Source organism: Silurus aristotelis, assembly GCF_946808225.1.
Source record: "Silurus aristotelis genome assembly, chromosome: 15".
NCBI classification, from domain to species: domain Eukaryota; kingdom Metazoa; phylum Chordata; class Actinopteri; order Siluriformes; family Siluridae; genus Silurus; species Silurus aristotelis.
Window position 1 is genome coordinate 21,412,499 of NC_139588.1, and position 17,935 is coordinate 21,430,433.

General features: G+C 39.0%; 1 protein-coding gene across 3 annotated transcripts; it reads left to right on the forward strand.

Moving 5' to 3' along the window:
* The first annotated feature begins 1,101 nt into the window (after positions 1-1,101).
* tdrd15 (tudor domain containing 15) lies at positions 1,102-14,742 on the forward strand. Of its 3 annotated transcripts, none has more exons than XM_083562426.1 (4): positions 1,102-1,184; positions 3,788-3,846; positions 6,953-12,426; positions 14,653-14,742. In XM_083562426.1, the coding sequence occupies exons 2-4, from the start codon at positions 3,788-3,790 to the stop codon at positions 14,670-14,672; spliced, it is 5,553 nt and encodes a 1,850-aa protein (XP_083418552.1). In that variant the 5' UTR covers positions 1,102-1,184; the 3' UTR covers positions 14,673-14,742. The 3 variants fall into 3 exon arrangements, with proteins under 3 accessions (XP_083418552.1, XP_083418553.1, XP_083418554.1); XM_083562427.1 differs by lacking the exon at positions 1,102-1,184 and adding an exon at positions 1,314-1,384; XM_083562428.1 differs by lacking the exon at positions 1,102-1,184 and adding an exon at positions 1,463-1,638.
* The last annotated feature ends 3,193 nt before the right edge of the window (positions 14,743-17,935 follow it).

A 17,935-nucleotide genomic window follows, 5' to 3' on the forward strand; every position in this document is an offset into this window, starting at 1 on the left:
TATGGGCCTTGCTCAAGTTCCCAACAGCGGCATTATGGTGCTGTCAGAGCTTGAACTCGTGACCTTCCACTCACTAACCAAGAGGCTTAACATTTGAGCTACCACTTCTCTTCAAGCATTATAACTATGGTGAGCAAAAAAATCTCAGAATCCACAACACATAAAACCTTAAGGTGGATGGGCTGCAACAGCAAAGGACCACATCAAATTCCTCCTCTATTAGCCAAGAACAGAAATCAGAGGCTATCATGGGCACATACTGTATTTCATATACTATATCATATGAATCATTCTACAGTCAAAGGCACAAAGATCAGATATTTCCTTCATTTTGATGTTTGATGTGATCATAAACTGAAGTTCTTGACCTGTGTCTGTTCGATCTTTTACATTGTTCTACTGCCACATAATTGTTCCTGTTCCTTTATTAGACAGTGAGTGTGTAAGACTGTTATAGCTAGTGGAAACAAGGTAAAAATCACTTTATTTTGGGCCGATACATTATATAACCTTCTAGTAAGTTAGATAGTTTACTTCACTGTAGATCGCGGCACAAGAAACAATCCTATGAAGAGTCTAGAAATAGTCTTGATCAACTACATTAAAAACTACACTGGGGAAAACGTGTTTGTGTGCATCCGATCATTATTTCTAATATAGATTTATTTAATTAAAGTGATAAATATAAAAACAAATTAAATTTTAAATAATTTAAGAAATACAGATAAATTCCAGGTTTATTCTGAGCTTCTATGAGCTCTGTGTACAAAATAAAGCAAATATTCTAGATACTCAACCCTTATTATTACAAATTAAAGAAATGACTTGAAAAACTATTTTAAAGCTATCAAATATTATTCAATATTCATTGTTATTTAAAGTAAAAGAAGAACAATTTTACATTTTGGTTTATGGTACAGTGGGAATGTTCATGTAAACTATCTACATGAGCTTCTTCTTCATGGTTGATCTTTAGATATGTGACTATTTAAAAGTGGTTTTAATATTTACAAAAAAAAAAAGTAAGTTAGATCGGTAATTGTTAATTTTTGTACGATTATTGAACTAGTTTTATGGTCGGGAATTTGAACGCCGCCTTCAGCGCGTCGCTTTGTGGGTAAAGTTCTGTCCCTTCAGGTGGATGAAACTGAGAACGTTCCTCTCGTTATGCCTTTTTTTCTGAGGTAAATATTTTAAAATAAATGCCTTAGAATACATTACGGATACTTCTAATGGAAACCTTAGGTTTGTCGGGATGTATATTTCGCATTTTATATTGTTATTTTGTATTTATTAGAGCTGCATTCCGACCTGAACAGGCTAGCAAGCTAGTCACAAATTTAAAACTGACTGCGCGCGAGACGTACTGCACGGTGTTGCCTAGGTGACTAACGGTCATTTTTCCTCTCTAGGTCTCTTGTTAACCTTCTCTGTTTTTCTACGAGGCATTGAAAGTGAAAGTAAAACAATTCTACTCTCTTCCTTCTGTGATTTCTGACTTCTTTTGGAGGCTTCGTAAACTGTTACCAACATGTTCACAGGAAACCTTTCACTTCAAGCAAATCCTCTATATTTTATGTAACCTGGCCATGGCTAATTATGGAATCAAAATGGCGATCTAATTACTGATTAACAATCGTATGTCATTTACTGTATATTTACATTTACACTGTATGAAGAGAAGGGGAATGAAAGTCAGTAGGAGTCAGACAGTACATGTGTGTGAATGTGATTGCAGGGAAAAGAGGTGGAGAAGGTGGAGGAGTTCAGGTACCTGGGATCAACAGTGCAAAGAAATGTGTTAGAGAAGTAAAGAAAAGAGTGCAGGCAGGGTGGAGTGAGTGGAGAAGAGTGATCGCAGGAGTGATTTGTGATAGAAGAGTATCTGTGAGAGTGAAAGGAAAAGGTTATAGGACTGTGGTGAGACCTGAGATGTTGTATGGTTTAGAGACAGTGGGATTGAGTAAAAGACAGGAGGTGGAGCTGGAGGTAGCAGAGCTGAAGATGTTGAGATGTTTATTGGGTTAAAAAACGAGTTTATTTGAGGGTCAGTGCAGGTAGGATGTTGTGGAGACAAGGTGAGGGAGGTAAAGGAATACTGATGATGCCTCCACCAGGAAGGAGGAAAAGAGGAAGGCCAAGGAGGAGGTTTATGAATGTGGTAAGGGAACACATGCAGGTAGTTGGTTTGAAAAAGGCAGATGTGGCATTAAGATGGATAATACGCTGTGACAAACCCCTAACGGGAGCAGCCGAAAGAAAAAGAAGGACAAAAGTATTGGGACTTTTTCAGCCAATTGCCTAACATATGAAATTGTACAGGATGTTTGAATGTGGTAGCATAAAATGTTCCTTTGACTTAAACTAGGAGACCCTGTTCCAGAAGATATGCTTTGTTCCACATGGGTTAGAGTGAAAGCTCTCCTGCTATAGAGCTCAAATCCTATTAAAGACCTTTGAAATGATTTGCAACGCTGGATGCGTCACAGTCCTCTTCACAGCACCTACCTGACTACGTGGCTGAATGACCACAAATCTCCACAAGCATAAAATCTAGTGGGAACATCTTCCCAGAAAAGTGGAGGTTATTATAACAGCAAATGAGGACTAATTGTGGAATGGAAAGTTCAAAAAGAACATACAGATCTTATGGTCAGGTGTCCACAAAAGTTTGAGAATCCATTCCACATTTAGCCCCCATGGGCTCCTATAATAACCTTTACTCTTCTGGGAAGATGGTCCACTAGATTTTGGAATGTGCTTGTGAAGATTTGTGTGAGATTCATTTAAGTGTTACCGAGATGCCACTTTTGTGCCCTTGAGAAAAACCCTTAACCATCTGTGATCCAGAGGCAACTTTAACTGTGGATCAATTGGTACTGGGCCGCACAGAAAGAATATATAACTTACATTATTCTCGTTTTATTCATCTGATTCTGAACGATGTTTTATTTTGGAAAATTACCGGATTCTCTCCACCACATCTGTCTAGGACTCACTCTTGATGCATGTCATGATGCCTCGGTCACATGTCTTACCTCCATCCGCTACCTTCTTAAAGCGGCTGCTCCGGCCACTAACACATAATACATTACCGAAAAAAAGGAAAGCCCCAAGCTAGCAAAATAAATGAAAAACACAGTGGATTCACTTTTATTATTATATTTAGAAAATACCAGTTTCTATGGTCGTATCATTTTATTTTGTTGTATTTATCCGCCAACACCTTAAAGGCCGGTCTGTGAAAATATTGTCTGACATTACACCGGTCTGTGGTGCAAAAAAGGTTGGAAACTGTGATTAAAAGAAGTAAAAACCTTTTACCACTTTGACAGGTTTTGTAAAACCAAGGCACTGATGTTAAGCTTGTCCAGCTTGACTCTTGATGTTAAGCTTAACTCTTTACAGTAAAGTATGAATTTACAGGCATATTATTGAAATAGGTCAATTCTAAAATAAAATAGACACTAACAATCCAGCAATGACCAGGACTTCAAATGTGAGACTAGGAAATTGTTCATGTTATAAAAATACTGTACATGTAAATGTTTAGTGATGATTAAGCAGCAGTCATGTATTCAAAAAATGAGTGTGTGTCAGTCTCTTGTTTAGCAGTCTGACGGCTTGTGGGAATAAAAATTCAACACAGATGTTTTCTCTATGTTTACTGCTATTCTGCAGTGTCTGAAAAACTATTTTTCACTGCAGTGAATTAAACGATTTCTTTATTAATATGTTTTGACTGAGATACAGAGAACATTGACGGGTTTGTCTCCATTTTTTGCAGATGTCTGGTCTTGCACGTGAAGTTTTTTCGGATGAGATGGACCGGAAACAGGCAGACAAGTAAGAGACCATTTTACTTTAAACAAATTTCGTAGTGCATTTCAGTCTTTTAGGTTTTGTAAATGATTTCATGCTAAGAATAGTGCCGTTTTTCTGCATGGTAAAACGATGCACGTCAGGTTGGAAAGGTTACCAAAAAGCTCAATATTTTGCAGTAAAGGAAAATCTGAACTGAAAATCAGAGCACACTTGATTAAATGAACATTTCTGTATTGTTGTAAAACAAAAATGTTGCAATCGATATCAATTATTCTGCACTAAATTACAAATTAGTCTAAAATGTTTTTTTTTCTTCTTCGTATAAATATGACTTTCTTTATTAAAATTGTTAATATACAGTGGGTACGGAAAGTATTCAGACCCCCTTAAATTTGTCACTTTTTGTTATATTGCAGCCATTTGCTAAAATCATTTAAGTTCATTCTTCTTCCTCATGAATGTACACATAGCACCCCATACTGACAGAGAAACACAGAATTGTTGACCTTTTTGCAGATTTAATAAAAAAGAAAAACTGAAATATCACATGGTCCTAAGTATTCAGACCCTTTGCTGTGACACTCATATATTTAACTCAGGTGCTCTCCATTTCTTCTGATCATCCTTGAGATGGTTCTACACCTTCATTTGAGTACAGAAATTTTTGATTATACTGATTGGACTTGATTAGGAAAGCCACACACCTGTCTATATAAGACCTTCCAGATCACAATGCATGTCAGAGCAAATGAGAATCATAAGGTCAAAGGAACTGCCTGAAGAGCTCAGAGACAGAATTGTGGCAAGGCACAGATCTGGCCAAGGTTACAAAAAGATTTCTGCTGCACTTTAGGTTCCTAAGAGCACAGTGGCCCTCATAATCCTCAAATGGAAGACGTTTGGGACGACGAGAACCATTCCTAGAGCTGGCCGACCGGCCAAACTGAGCTATCGGGGGAGAAGAGCCTTGGTGAGAGAGGTAAAGAAGAACCCAAAGATCACTGTGGCTGAGCTCCAGAGATGCAGTCGGGAGATGGGAGAAAGTTGTAGAAAGTCAACCATCACTGCAGCCCTCCACCAGTCGGGGCTTTATGGCAGAGTGGCCCGACGGAAGCCTCTCCTCAGTGTAAGACACATGAAAGCATGCATGGAGTTCTCGAAGATGGTGAGAAATAAGATTCTCTGGTCTGATGTGACCAAGATAGAACTTTTTGGCCTTAATTCTAAGCGGTATGTGTGGAGAAAACCAGGCACTGCTCATCACCTGTCCAGTACAGTCTCAACAATGAAGCATGGTGGTGGCAGCATCATGCTGTGGGGGTGTTTTTCAGCTGCAGGGACAGGACGACTGGTTGCAATCAAGGGAAAGATGAATGCGACCAAGCACAGGGATATCCTGGATGAAAACCTTCTCCAGAGTGCTTTGGACCTCAGACTGGGCTGAAGGTTTACCTTCCAACAAGACAATGACCCTAAGCACACAGCTAAAATAACGATGGAGTGGCTTCACAACAACTCCGTGACTGTTCTTGAATGGCCCAGCCAGAGCCCTGACTTAAACCCAATTGAGCATCTCTGGAGAGACCTAAAAATAGCTGCCCACCAACGTTTACCGTCCAACCTGACAGAACTGGAGAGGACCTGCAAGGAGGAATGGCAGAGGATCCCTGAATCCAGGTGTAAAAGACTTGTTGCATCTTTCCCAAAAAGACTCCTGGCTGTATTAAAACAAAAGGGGGCTTCTACTAAATACTGAGCAAAGGGTCTGAATACTTAGGACCATGTGATATTTCAGTTTTTCTTTTTTAATAAATCTGCAACAATGTCAACAATTCTGTGTTTTTCTGTCAATATAGGGTGCTATGTGTACATTCATGAGGAAAAGAAATGAACTTAAATGATTTTAGCAAATGGCTGCAAAATAAAAAAGAGTGAAAAATTTAAGGGGGTCTGAATACTTTCCGTACCCACTGTATAACTCAAATGTTAATATTAACATTTGAGTTATATATTTCACCGAATGGCAGCTCTCTCCTGTCACTTTCATACATATAATATGTGTCTGTGTGTAGTATCTCTGGTACCCTATTATTCATCATTTGCACAAATAGCAACATTCTTCCAAACAAAATAAACAACGCCAATTAAATGTTCTTTTACTTCCAGGTTAGTGTTGGATGTTAAATCTGAAATATTACGCACTTTAGGGCATTAATCCTATTTGTTATTGGGGGGGGACGACGACGCTAGATCCCACTTCACCACTGTCAGCATGTACTTGAAGAGCATTGTGAGTAATGTAGATTAATGTTATGCTTATTATGAAATAAATCTTGGACACAGTTGAAGATCACATTTTACTTTTAAGGATTACTTCAGGTTTATTCATTAAATTCCCTTTTTAAAAGTATAATTATTTCATATTTCATGTAGAGTTTGGATTCTTTGAGTGTTTGAAGGCTCTGGCATGGAGAAGCTGCTGTCTCTATTTTATGAGTTGCTCAGTAGCTCCTGGTTCCATAATCTCAAATGACTGTATAAGACTGTAGAAAGATCATTACTCATAATCTTTCATTCCAGTGCTCATGTTAGTTCTCACTCTCCAGTGTTCTGCATTGATTAAAGACTATAATCACACTCTTGATATCACCCAACTGAGGTTGGGTTCCCTTTTGAGTCTGTTTCCTCTCAAGGTTTCTTCCTCATAACATCTAAGGCAGTTTTTCCTTGCCATTGTCCTCATGGCTGCTCATCAGGAATAAATACACATCGTTCACCTTAACTGGTAAATTCTGTAAAGCTGCTTTGAGACAATGTCTGTTGTGAAAAGTGCTATAGAAATAAACTTGACTTGACTTATTGTGAGTATAATTCTTTCTCATCTTGTAGGCACTTGTTTGTGCCTTATTACTCCCCTGAGCTTATGTTGAATATTTTAATGACATCATCGATGCAACACCTAGAAAATGCATATTGATTAAACTTATCCTATAGGCTTGGCTTTTGTTCTATTCTGCTTAATATGTAGAGTAATTTTTCTTTTCCTTCATTGTTTTTTTTTCCAAAACCGCATTGGACTTTTACATTTATTTCTCTTTTTTTTATTCTATATTTAATGTTCTTTTAGGTCAAGTGAGGATTCAAAGGTTCCTGCTTCATGCGCCCTCTGGCCAGTGAATTTAAAATTAACACACTGTGACTGCAGTCCTGGGAATTTATTAATTCACTTTCAAGGTCAATATGCTACCATCTGTGAGCTGGATTACAACATTCTTCAAGTGGAAATTCAGAATGTCCCTAAAACAACTGTATCTGTGGAAGTTGGAGACTTATGCTTGGTGGAAGATTTGCTATCTAGCTACTGGTACAGAGGAAGGGTTCAGGATAAATCAGATGATTTGTTTGATGTGTTTCTGCTGGATCATGGAAACATTCTCACTGTTAGTCCCAACCATTTGTCTACAGTTTCTGACTCCTTACTAATGCTTCCACCAAAGATTATCTGTGGGTTCATTGCTAATGTGCTGCCAGTTCAGGATTTCTGGGACCAAACATCGGAGGCCTATTTCTCCTCTTTGATTGGCAGACATATCAAAGGATACATCCATGGTCTTCTGCCATGCAAGGTTCTTATTCTGGAAGTGCCAGAAATAACAAAAGATTTATTAAGACTGAACTTAGGCAGACATGTGGATACCGATACATTTCTGCTACTGATGGAACTGGTGATTGAAGTACCAATTCAACAAAGCTGTGAGTCTGTCCCAGATCTGCTCGTTGATAAGCAAATTGCACAAGAAATCTCCTTTAAATCCTCAGATTTGTGTGGCTATGAAAATGTTCTTTCGCTTGGGGGCTCTAAGTTGGCTGTTGGACAGAAGGAAAACATTAAAATAGTTGCTGCCATAAATCCTGGGTTATTTTACTGCCAGTTGTCCTCTGCTGCAAAGGACCTGAAAGAGATGTCGGACAAATTGGCACTTCTGTGCGAGTCGAGGAATAGTGACTTCAGAGCCAAATCCGGAGAAAATATTGGCCTACTATGTGCGATCAAAGGCAAAGATGAGAAATGGCACAGAGGTTTAGTGCAGTGCCTTCCTGTTAACTCCCAAGTTCGAGTTGTGTTTGTTGACTATGGGTATTGTGAGTCTGTAAATGTTAAAAACCTCTTTCAGTTACCCTCAGAATTTCTCCTGAGACCAGTCATGGCTTTCCCATGTTCTCTTTCTTGTTCGGGTGAAGAAGACAAAGCCACATATAACCAGCAACTGGTCTTGCTCAGAAAAGGAGTCCTGGGTAAGGAGCTTCTGATTACAGTTAAGGGCAAAGAAAAGAATGTCTGTTCAGTTATGCTCAGCGATGTAGTTGAATATGTACCTTCTCAAACAGTGCAGTCTAAAGAAGTCAATAAAGTGGCAAGCAATGATATTCACATAAATTTGCACCACTGGAGTTCCATCCTGAATGAAACAAAAACTGTGGAAATCTCAAATGGCTCTGTGTTTGAGGGTTACATTGAACATGTGCAGAGTCCTCATGATTTCTGGATGAGAACAGCAAAGACCAACGATCGATTTGTGGCAATGATGAACAAACTGACCGATCGGTTTAGTAGAATACAATTAAACGATGAGATCCTTGAAGATCCAGTGCCTGGTCAATTATGCTGCGCCATGTATGAAAAAGACATGCATTACTACCGAGCAATCGTGGTGGATCTTCTAAAATATGGTGCTGAGGTGTTTTTTATCGATTTTGGAAACAGAGAAAAGGTGCCAAGCATGTTGATAAAGAAAATTCCTGTTGAGTTTACTGTGGAACCAGCGTTTGTTTTCAATTGTTCCTTAGCTCATGTTATTCCACTGGGAGATGTTTGGACAGCTTCAACAACAGACTTCTTCAGGGCAACCACCTCAAATAAAGCGTTCCTGGTTCACGTCATTTATAAGAGGAATGATGTGCTTGTTGTGGAGTTGTTGGAAAAAGGGTGTGAGAAGCATAAAAGTCTTGCAACACTTTTGACTAGTGCGAATATGGCAGAATACTGGACCTACAATGCGATAAATGCTCCTGGAACATCTATAGGGAAAAAAAAAAAAACATGCAATAAATCTACAGGAGAACTGCTTGATAAGATGCCTTGTAAAAGTATGTCACAAAACCTGCCTAGCATAAGGCAAATGACAGTTGGTACAGACAACCAAGTCCACACTGAGACTGCTGGAGAAATTTTCAAAAGCCAGAAATTCAAACCAGGAGATGTTATTAGTGTCCAGTGTTCACATATCAGTTCTCCGTCAGATTTTTGGTGCCAGAACAAGAAAACCAAGAATGACTTGGACAGATTAATGGAGAGACTGCAAACATTTTACCTGACAAATACATTGGTGTTGCAGCCCCAAAGTGTATGTTGTGCTGTCCAGTTGCAAAAGGATAATACGTGGTACAGGGGATGCATTCTTGAAGGGAACGGTCTGAACATTAAGGTGATTCTAGTTGATTATGGCTATGTTGTGCAGGAAAAGCTGAAGAAAGTTCAAGCAATAAATCCTGAGTTTCTTGAGCTTGAAAAGCAAGCATTCAAGTGTAGTTTGTATAACTTGACTGACCCATTTGGAGGAGACATATGGTCTGTTAAAGCAACCACCTTGCTGAAAAAATTTACTTCTAAAAGTTGGAATCTGCAATGCAAAATCTACTCCCAGGGTTTTGCTTCAGATGAAGGCCTGTGCAGTCTGGTTGACTTGTGCACACATTTTCAAAGAGCTTCCACACATCTCATAGAGAATGGTGTTGCCAAGGAAATACAGAGTCCAAACCAGCTACTTCCATCTGTCTATCCATGCTCTTTTGTTTATTCTTCTTTTGACATTAAGATTGGGAATGAAGAATTGGTGTACCCCACTCATGTTGTCAGCCCTTGGGAAATTTATCTCCAGCTGGACAGAAATACGGAAATAATTGAGCAGCTTATGGATGGAGCTATGAAAGTAAGTGAAGAGTTATTGAGTCGGACACATTCTGGTGAACCTGGCAGTTTATGCTTGACCAAATATTCTGAAGACGGCAAGTGGTACAGGTCATTTGTTTGGTCTGCTCAGTCCAGTCTACACTCTAATGTATTCTTTGTAGATTATGGAAGCAAGCAGGTTGCTGAAAAAAGGAATGTGCTACCTATCCCTATAGAGGCAACCAATTTGCTTATTACACCCATGCAAGCGTTAAGATGTAGTCTTTTACGTATTTCCGAGGAGGAGAATTTGTCTGAAGTTAATACATGGCTTGAGAAGGCTATTCTCAACAAGGAACTTCGAGCTAAGTTTTTAAAAACAAACAGCAGTGGGCATTTTCTTTGTGACCTGTTTGATGGTGACATTCATATCAATGCAAAAGTAAGAGAGATGTTTGCAATTCATGGACAAGCCGGGAAATCCTTGAAAAATCCTTTAAATGTATCTAATACCAAGGGACGATATCATGTGGTCAAATCACAGAGAAACCCAGGCTATAGCAAAGTCATGCAGGGAGATGGACAGTATTGTCAAAAGAAATCATCTAAATTTAAATATCCACAAAACCCTGCGAAAAATGGCTGGAGCAAAGAAAAACACAGTCCAAAGTCCACAAAGCAACGTCAGAAAGAAAAGGCCACCATTTTCATTGTACAGCCTTCGAAGGTGTTGCCAAAAGTTTGTGATTTACCAGCAATCAAAATTGCACCAGGTTTCAGAAGCATAGGGTTTATTTCACACTCTAACTCTGCCCACAGCTTCTTTATTCAAATGGAAAAGGATGAAGAAGATCTTCTTAAAATGAGGGCGGAGCTAAACAGCAGCTCTTTCACTGAAAGTCTGCAAAGTGTTCCCTCAAATGTAAAAGCAGGGGATCTGGTTGCTGCTAGGTATAATGAAGACTTGGCCTTATATCGAGCTGCGGTCAACAGTGTAGCATCCAGGGATCATCTAATAGTTGAATTCGTTGACTATGGAAATACAGCAGTGGTTGACAAGAAGAAAATGTACACATTACCTAGCAAGTTTCTTTCCAAGGCAAGATTAAGCATTCACTGTAAACTTTCAAAACCATACAATTTGGAGGAAGTTGAGTCTTTTCTCAGTGATCCACATGACCAAACTCTGATGGTGGAGTTTGTGAAGAATCTTGGCTATGCATGGGAGGTGAGCATTCAGGGACTTAAGCCTTTGCATGAGTCAAGAGAATCTGATCCTGAAGTCATTGTTTCAGATTCAGGCCACTCCAAACAAAGGCAAAGGCATGAGGATGGCACTTCCCTTAGACGTATCTGTGATAAGACTGCAGTTAAAGTAGGCAGCATTGTAGAAGAAACACTAGAAAGTGGAACCAATGGCAGTAAAATGGTTCAAAAGAAATCCTTGGAGAAGATGCAGGCCACAAGAGCCACAGGCTGCATGAAGAAATTAAGAACAATGAGAAGACCTCGTGCTTACAAACGTAAATGTGAGGAAACACAACATGGTTGCGAAAGCAGTTTGCCACAGAAGCCTGAAATACATATCGGTGTTGTAGAGAAGGAACTTTTAAATGTATCTAACAAATCATGTGCTCGGATTGATTCAAATACCTCAACTGCCCTGCCTGAGAGTGTAGATGGACAGGACATTTGTGTGAAAAACGAGTCTGTTGCAAATCAACGACATTCAGAGTACAATTGCCCTGCACCCATGGTAATTCCCCCGGAAAAGCCAATGGACAAAGTAGAGGATATATGTCATCTTTTTCTGGCACCTGTTAGAAAAAATCACGAATACTCAGGATTTGCAGCAGCAGTTACCACACCTGGTGATTTTTACCTTGTCCTTGAGGACCTGCTTCTCATCATGAGTGCCGTATCAAATGCCCTTGAAGACCTACCAGAGGACTTGATTCCATTGCCAGAGACTCATTTGATTTCTGGTACCGGCTGCCTGGTATGGTCTGAAGAAAGGAAGAAATGGTGCAGAGCTGAGATATTACAATGTGACAACATATCGGTCATTGTTAATCTCATTGATTATGGGTATTGCATACGTTTGGCAAGCCAAGATGTCCTCAAAATTAAATCTCTTCCTGTTGAATTGGCCAGATACCCAAAAATCACCTATCCTTGCTTGCTGAGAGGAATCAAGCCAGCCGATGGGGTGCAGTGGACCAACCAGGCTGCTATGTTTTTCCAACAGTTCATATATCAAAAAACTCTTAAGATACACTTCAGGCAGTATGTTTCAGAGGCACAGTGGGAGGTTGACGTTGTTGCGTCCAACAGGAATGTTGCTAAAGAGTTGGTTGATGCTGGACATGCACACTACATAGACACAGTGCTTGGAATACGGTTTCAGCAAGGGCTAGGCCGTCAAAAGAAAATCGCGTCCAGTTCATTTGTACGAAACGTATACGGAGCTGAATCGCACATACATGAACAAACACAGTCAAAGATGGAGGAAATGCTACATGGATATCTGGAAGACGTGTCATTAAATGATGATAAAGACATTTCTAGGAGCTCTAGTACAGAAGGAAAGACTGAAGACCCAAAACAAGGATCAGCACTGAAAACAAATGGCCTGCAGTCTTTGAACCAACGTAAGTACATTATAATATTACAGTATATCTGTCACATGCTTTACTTTGCATTGAGTGTAAAACATTATTGTATTGTATATTGTTTAGGGAACAAATTTGTACATACTTTTATTATCGTGTAAAGCTGTGTACCTTGTAAATATCTATGTAAAGCTGCTCTGTTAAAATCGCTCTTCAAATAAAAATACATCGAATTAAATTGTAAAAGGTTATACTTTTCACGTAGAACATTTAAAAAATGTATTTGTTTTAACGTCTGAAAGTGTCTCCTTTCCCCCTGGAATCCAAGACGCTTTGCCATTGACCTAAATTCGCAAGCCAAAAAAATGGATCATTGAAATTTCTTGTCATTTTGACATGCACAGAATATTTCAAATTAAATAGTTTTTTGTATTGATTTATTATTATTATTATTATTATTATTAAGTCTTGCCCAGTTGAAAAACGATTCCTCATAATATTTTAAAGCCACGATGTACAGAACATAACACATAATAAAGAAGAAAATGTATGTAAACATTTTGGATCAATAAACCTAAACAAATAAGTATTTGCAAAAAGGCCACACTGCAGACAGGATTTACATTTCACGTCTTTACATCTCGGCAGAATCAAATGAAATCGGCCTGTGAATGAAATTTGCCTGTGCGAGGACTTTTGGGTACAGCTCAACATCGATGCACCAAAAAACAAACAGTTAGAATAGAATATACATTTACTGAATCTCCCAATCATTGTTGAATATTTAAATCTTTGCCACCAAGATGCTCCTGTGTCACTCATGGATGAAAAGTCAAACTTAAATCTGTCACAGGGATTGCTGGATTTACTCACAGATGTTGTTGGGAGAAAAACCGGTAGTCTTATGTGAAATCAGACATTGAGCAACCGCATATAAGCAAAATCTCCTGATCTTTGTTTCATAACACCTCTGCGATAATTTGACTGAGATTTTCGAAGCATCGAATCTTCGACTATGGGGTCACCCCTTATAATTATTATTCATTTATTATTATTACAAGGCTCGCGCACACAGATCATAGGTCACATTCATCAACTCATTAGAATGGCACCTGTCAAGGGTTGGGATATATATAAGGAAGCAATTGAACAGTGAGGTGTTGAAGTTAATCTGCAGGAGAAATCGGCAAGTGCAAAGATCTGAGTGATTCTGACACGGTCCAGGTGTGATTTGTAATGATGTTATAACATCTCTGAAACTGCACTGACCTAACGGCCGAGCGTGCGGGTTGTTTGTATTGTTTTTAATAGAAGCTATTTAACTAACTATAAACACTGTGTCAGGGAGCCACCAGCCACACCTCCCTTCTTCACTCAACACTCTCCTTCAGCCTCTTCCTCCTACTAATCACCTCCACCTGTCCTTCTCCTACTAATTACCTCCACCTGTCCTCCTCTTACTAATTACCTCCACCTGTCCTCCTCCTACTATTCACCTACACCTGTCCTTCTCCTACTATTCACCTACACCGGTCCTCCACCTACTAATCACCTACACCGGTCCTCCACCTACTAATCACCTACACCGGTCCTCCTCAACCTACTAATCACCTACACCTGTCCTCCATCTACTAATTACCTCCACCTGTCCTCCACCTACTAATCACCTACACCTGTCCTCCTCCTACTTATCACCTCCACCTGTCCTCCACCTACTAATCACCTACACCGGTCCTCCACCTACTAATCACCTCCACCGGTCCTCCACCTACTAATCACCTACACCGGTCCTCCTCAACCTACTAATCACCTACACCTGTCCTCCTCCTCCTACTAATCACCTCCACCTGTCCTCCACCTACTAATCACCTACACCTGTCTTTCCACTTAACACATTGTGTTCAAGTGTGAAAAACTTCAAGTGATGGTGTTACAGTGGCTGTCAAAAGTTTGGTAAAAAATGGTCTAGTTTGAACGCAGGCATGTTCCTTTTGTTTAAATGCAATAAACTAGGTAGAATCTACAACCCCTGGCAAAAAATATGGAATCACCTCTCTCAGAAGATGTTCATTCAAATGTTTAATTGTGTAGAAAAAAAAACAAGCACATATATGCCACAAAACAATTTTCACTCAACAATCCAAACTTCTGGCTGTATAAAACACTCAAAAAACAAAAACAAAGACTTTGATGTTAATTTTATGGTCATTAATCATTGAATATTAGATTGTGTGCATTAATGTATCTGTATGATTTACTCTACAGGTGTCAGAAGACTGGAGTGAAGTCAGAAGCAGATTCCCTGCATTTCTTACAATATTTGATTTCTTCCTTTAGTTAATATTTAAGTTTTTGTCTCATCCAGAACATTTTTTTTCTCCTTGAAGCTTGAAACTCTTTTTTGGATGTTATTTAGTTTCATTTTTGTGGAAGTTGTTGACTGGTTTTAAAAAAATTGTTTGAGGTTTGAAAGGAAAAAAAAGAGATTTTATTTCTGTGTTTTGAGTCGTTTATGTTCTTAGAATTATTTTTTTTTTTCAGATTTTAGATTTTTTTTTTCATGATTATTGGGCAAATTTTGATTTTTGCAAATCTGCATGCCTTCAGGAGTTCCAAAGACGATTGTGACTATTATTTTGACAAAAATAAGAAATTTGTACTTCAGATCTGTTTATTGTGTTTGTTTTGGGTTGAAGTGTTTGTAGTATTGTAGATTGTGTTAAACATTTATTCCTGGAATAAAATGTGGATAGAAAGACACAAAAAGCATTTTCTTCTCAGTGGAATTAAGAAAAAAGGAATATTTATAATATAATACAAGTAATGGAAGGGAAGAAAAGATAGGAAGAATCAATCATGGGCAGGTGAAATGTGGAAAATGCAAAAAATTAAGAAAATAAGAAGAAATTAGTGAAAGAAAAACAAAAAGAACGAAAGAGGTATACACGGAAATAAACGGAGAAAAATGAATCGTAAAAGAAAAAGAAAGGTAAGACCAAAAAAAGGAGAGAACATATAAATATATGGGAAATAAGCAGAAAATGGGGGAGATAAAATTAGGAAAAAGAAAACAGACATGAATGAAAGAATTAGAACAATAAATCAAGGGAGAAACAGAAAGAGCGAAGAAAGATGGAAATAAAGAATATGAAAGATGAAAATAAAGAATATGACAATGAGAAAAGGAATAAAGTTGATGTCAGAAGTGGGATTCGAACCCACGCCTCCAGGGGAGACTGCGACCTGAACGCAGCGCCTTAGACCGCTCGGCCATCCTGACATAGTGTATAAGCTACACAAATAGCCTTATAATATGTAGTAATGTAGTATTTAAACATGAGCGCCAGCGTTTTAAGAGGTCGTATATCGAGATCATCATGTGATAGTTACAGCTGACGTAAAAGTGGATTTTATGGAGCGATCGGGTGTAGTGTCGTTATTTGTCCACTAGATGGTAGTATTACACGATATCATATTAAATTTCACAAATCATATCTTAGTAAACCGGTTACATTACACTGTAGAACGACAGAAAAACTTCTACATTTTTGATTCATCTAAAAATATTATATATTATTGTTATTTGTTATTAGAAAAAAGCAGGAAAATAGAAAAGGGGAAGAAAGAAGTGTAGATAACAGAACATAGAACGAAAGAAAGAAAAGCAACAACAAAAAGTAGGGAGAAAGAAAGAAAGAAAGAAAGAAAGAAAGAAAGAAAGAAAGAAAGAAAGAAAGAAAGAAAGAAAGAAAGAAAGCTGTCGTAAAAATTGATTTCATGAAGCGATCAGGTGTAGTGCCGTTATCTGTCCACTAGATGGTAGTCTTATACTTTGACACACATGTACCTGTACAGTGAGGAAAATGCGCGCGCACACACACACACACACACACACACACACACACACACACACACACAATTACATTGTTCACTTATTTGAGCATTTCACGTCGACATTCCAGCTCCATTTCATAACCACACTGCTTTTGAGTTCTTGTATTGTGAATGGATATATAATCATATATATATACAGTGAGGAAAATAAGTATTTGAACACCCTGCTATTTTGCAAGTTCTCCCACTTAGAAATCATGGAGGGGTCTGAAATTGTCATCGTAGGTGCATGTCCACTGTGAGAGACATAATCTAAAAAAAAAAAAATTCAGAAATTACAATGTATGATTTTTAAACTATTTATTTGTATGATACAGCTGCAAATAAGTATTTGAACACCTGAGAAAGTCAATGTTAATATTTGGTACAGGAGCCTTTGTTTGCAATTACAGAGGTCAAAGGTTTCCTGTAGTTTTTCACCAGGTTTGCACACACTGCAGGAGGGATTTTGGCCCACTCCTCCACACAGATCTACTCTAGATCAGTCAGGTTTCTGGCCTGTCGCTGAGAAACACAGAGTTTGAGCTCCCTCCAAAGATTCTCTATTGGGTTTAGGTCTGTGTACTGGCTAGGCCACGCCAGAACCTTGATATGCTTCTTACAGAGCCACTCCTTGGTTATCCTGGCTGTGTGCTTCGGGTCATTGTCATGTTGGAAGACCCAGCCTCGACCCATCTTCAATGCTCTAACTGAGGGAAGGAGGTTGTTCCCCAAAATCTCGCAATACATGGCCCCGGTCATCCTCTCCTTAATACAGTGCAGTCGCCCTGTCCCATGTGCAGAAAAACACCCCCAAAGCATGATGCTACCACCCCCATGCTTCACAGTAGGGATGGTGTTCTTGGGATGGTACTCATCATTCTTCTTCCTCCAAACACGTTTAGTGGAATTATGACCCAAAAGATCTATTTTGGTCTCATCTGACCACATGACTTTCTCCCATGACTCCTCTGGATCATCCAAATGGTCATTGGCAAACTTAAGACGTGCCTGGACATGTGCTGGTTTAAGCAGGGGAACCTTCCGTGCCATGCATGATTTCAATCCATGACGTCTTAGTGTATTACCAACAGTAACCTTGGAAACGGTGGTCCCAGCTCTTTTCAGGTCATTGACCAGCTCCTCCCGTGCAGTTCTGGGCTGATTTCTCACCTTCCTTAGGATCATTGAGACCCCACGAGGTGAGATCTTGCATGGAGCCCCAGTCCGAGGGAGATTGACAGTCATGTTTAGCTTCTTCCATTTTCTAATGATTGCTCCAACAGTGGACCTTTTTTCACCAAGCTGCTTGGCAATTTCCCCGTAGCCCTTTCCAGCCTTGTGGAGGTGTACAATTTTGTCTCTAGTGTCTTTGGACAGCTCTTTGGTCTTGGCCATGTTAGTAGTTGGATTCTTACTGATTGTATGGGGTGGACAGGTGTCTTTATGCAGCTAACGACCTCAAACAGGTGCATCTAATTTAGGATAATAAATGTAGTGGAGGTGGACATTTTAAAGGCAGACTAACAGGTCTTTGAGGGTCAGAATTCTAGCTGATAGACAGGTGTTCAAATACTTATTTGCAGCTGTATCATACAAATAAATAGTTTAAAAATCATACATTGTGATTTCTGGATTTTTTTTTAGATTATGTCTCTCACAGTGGACATGCACC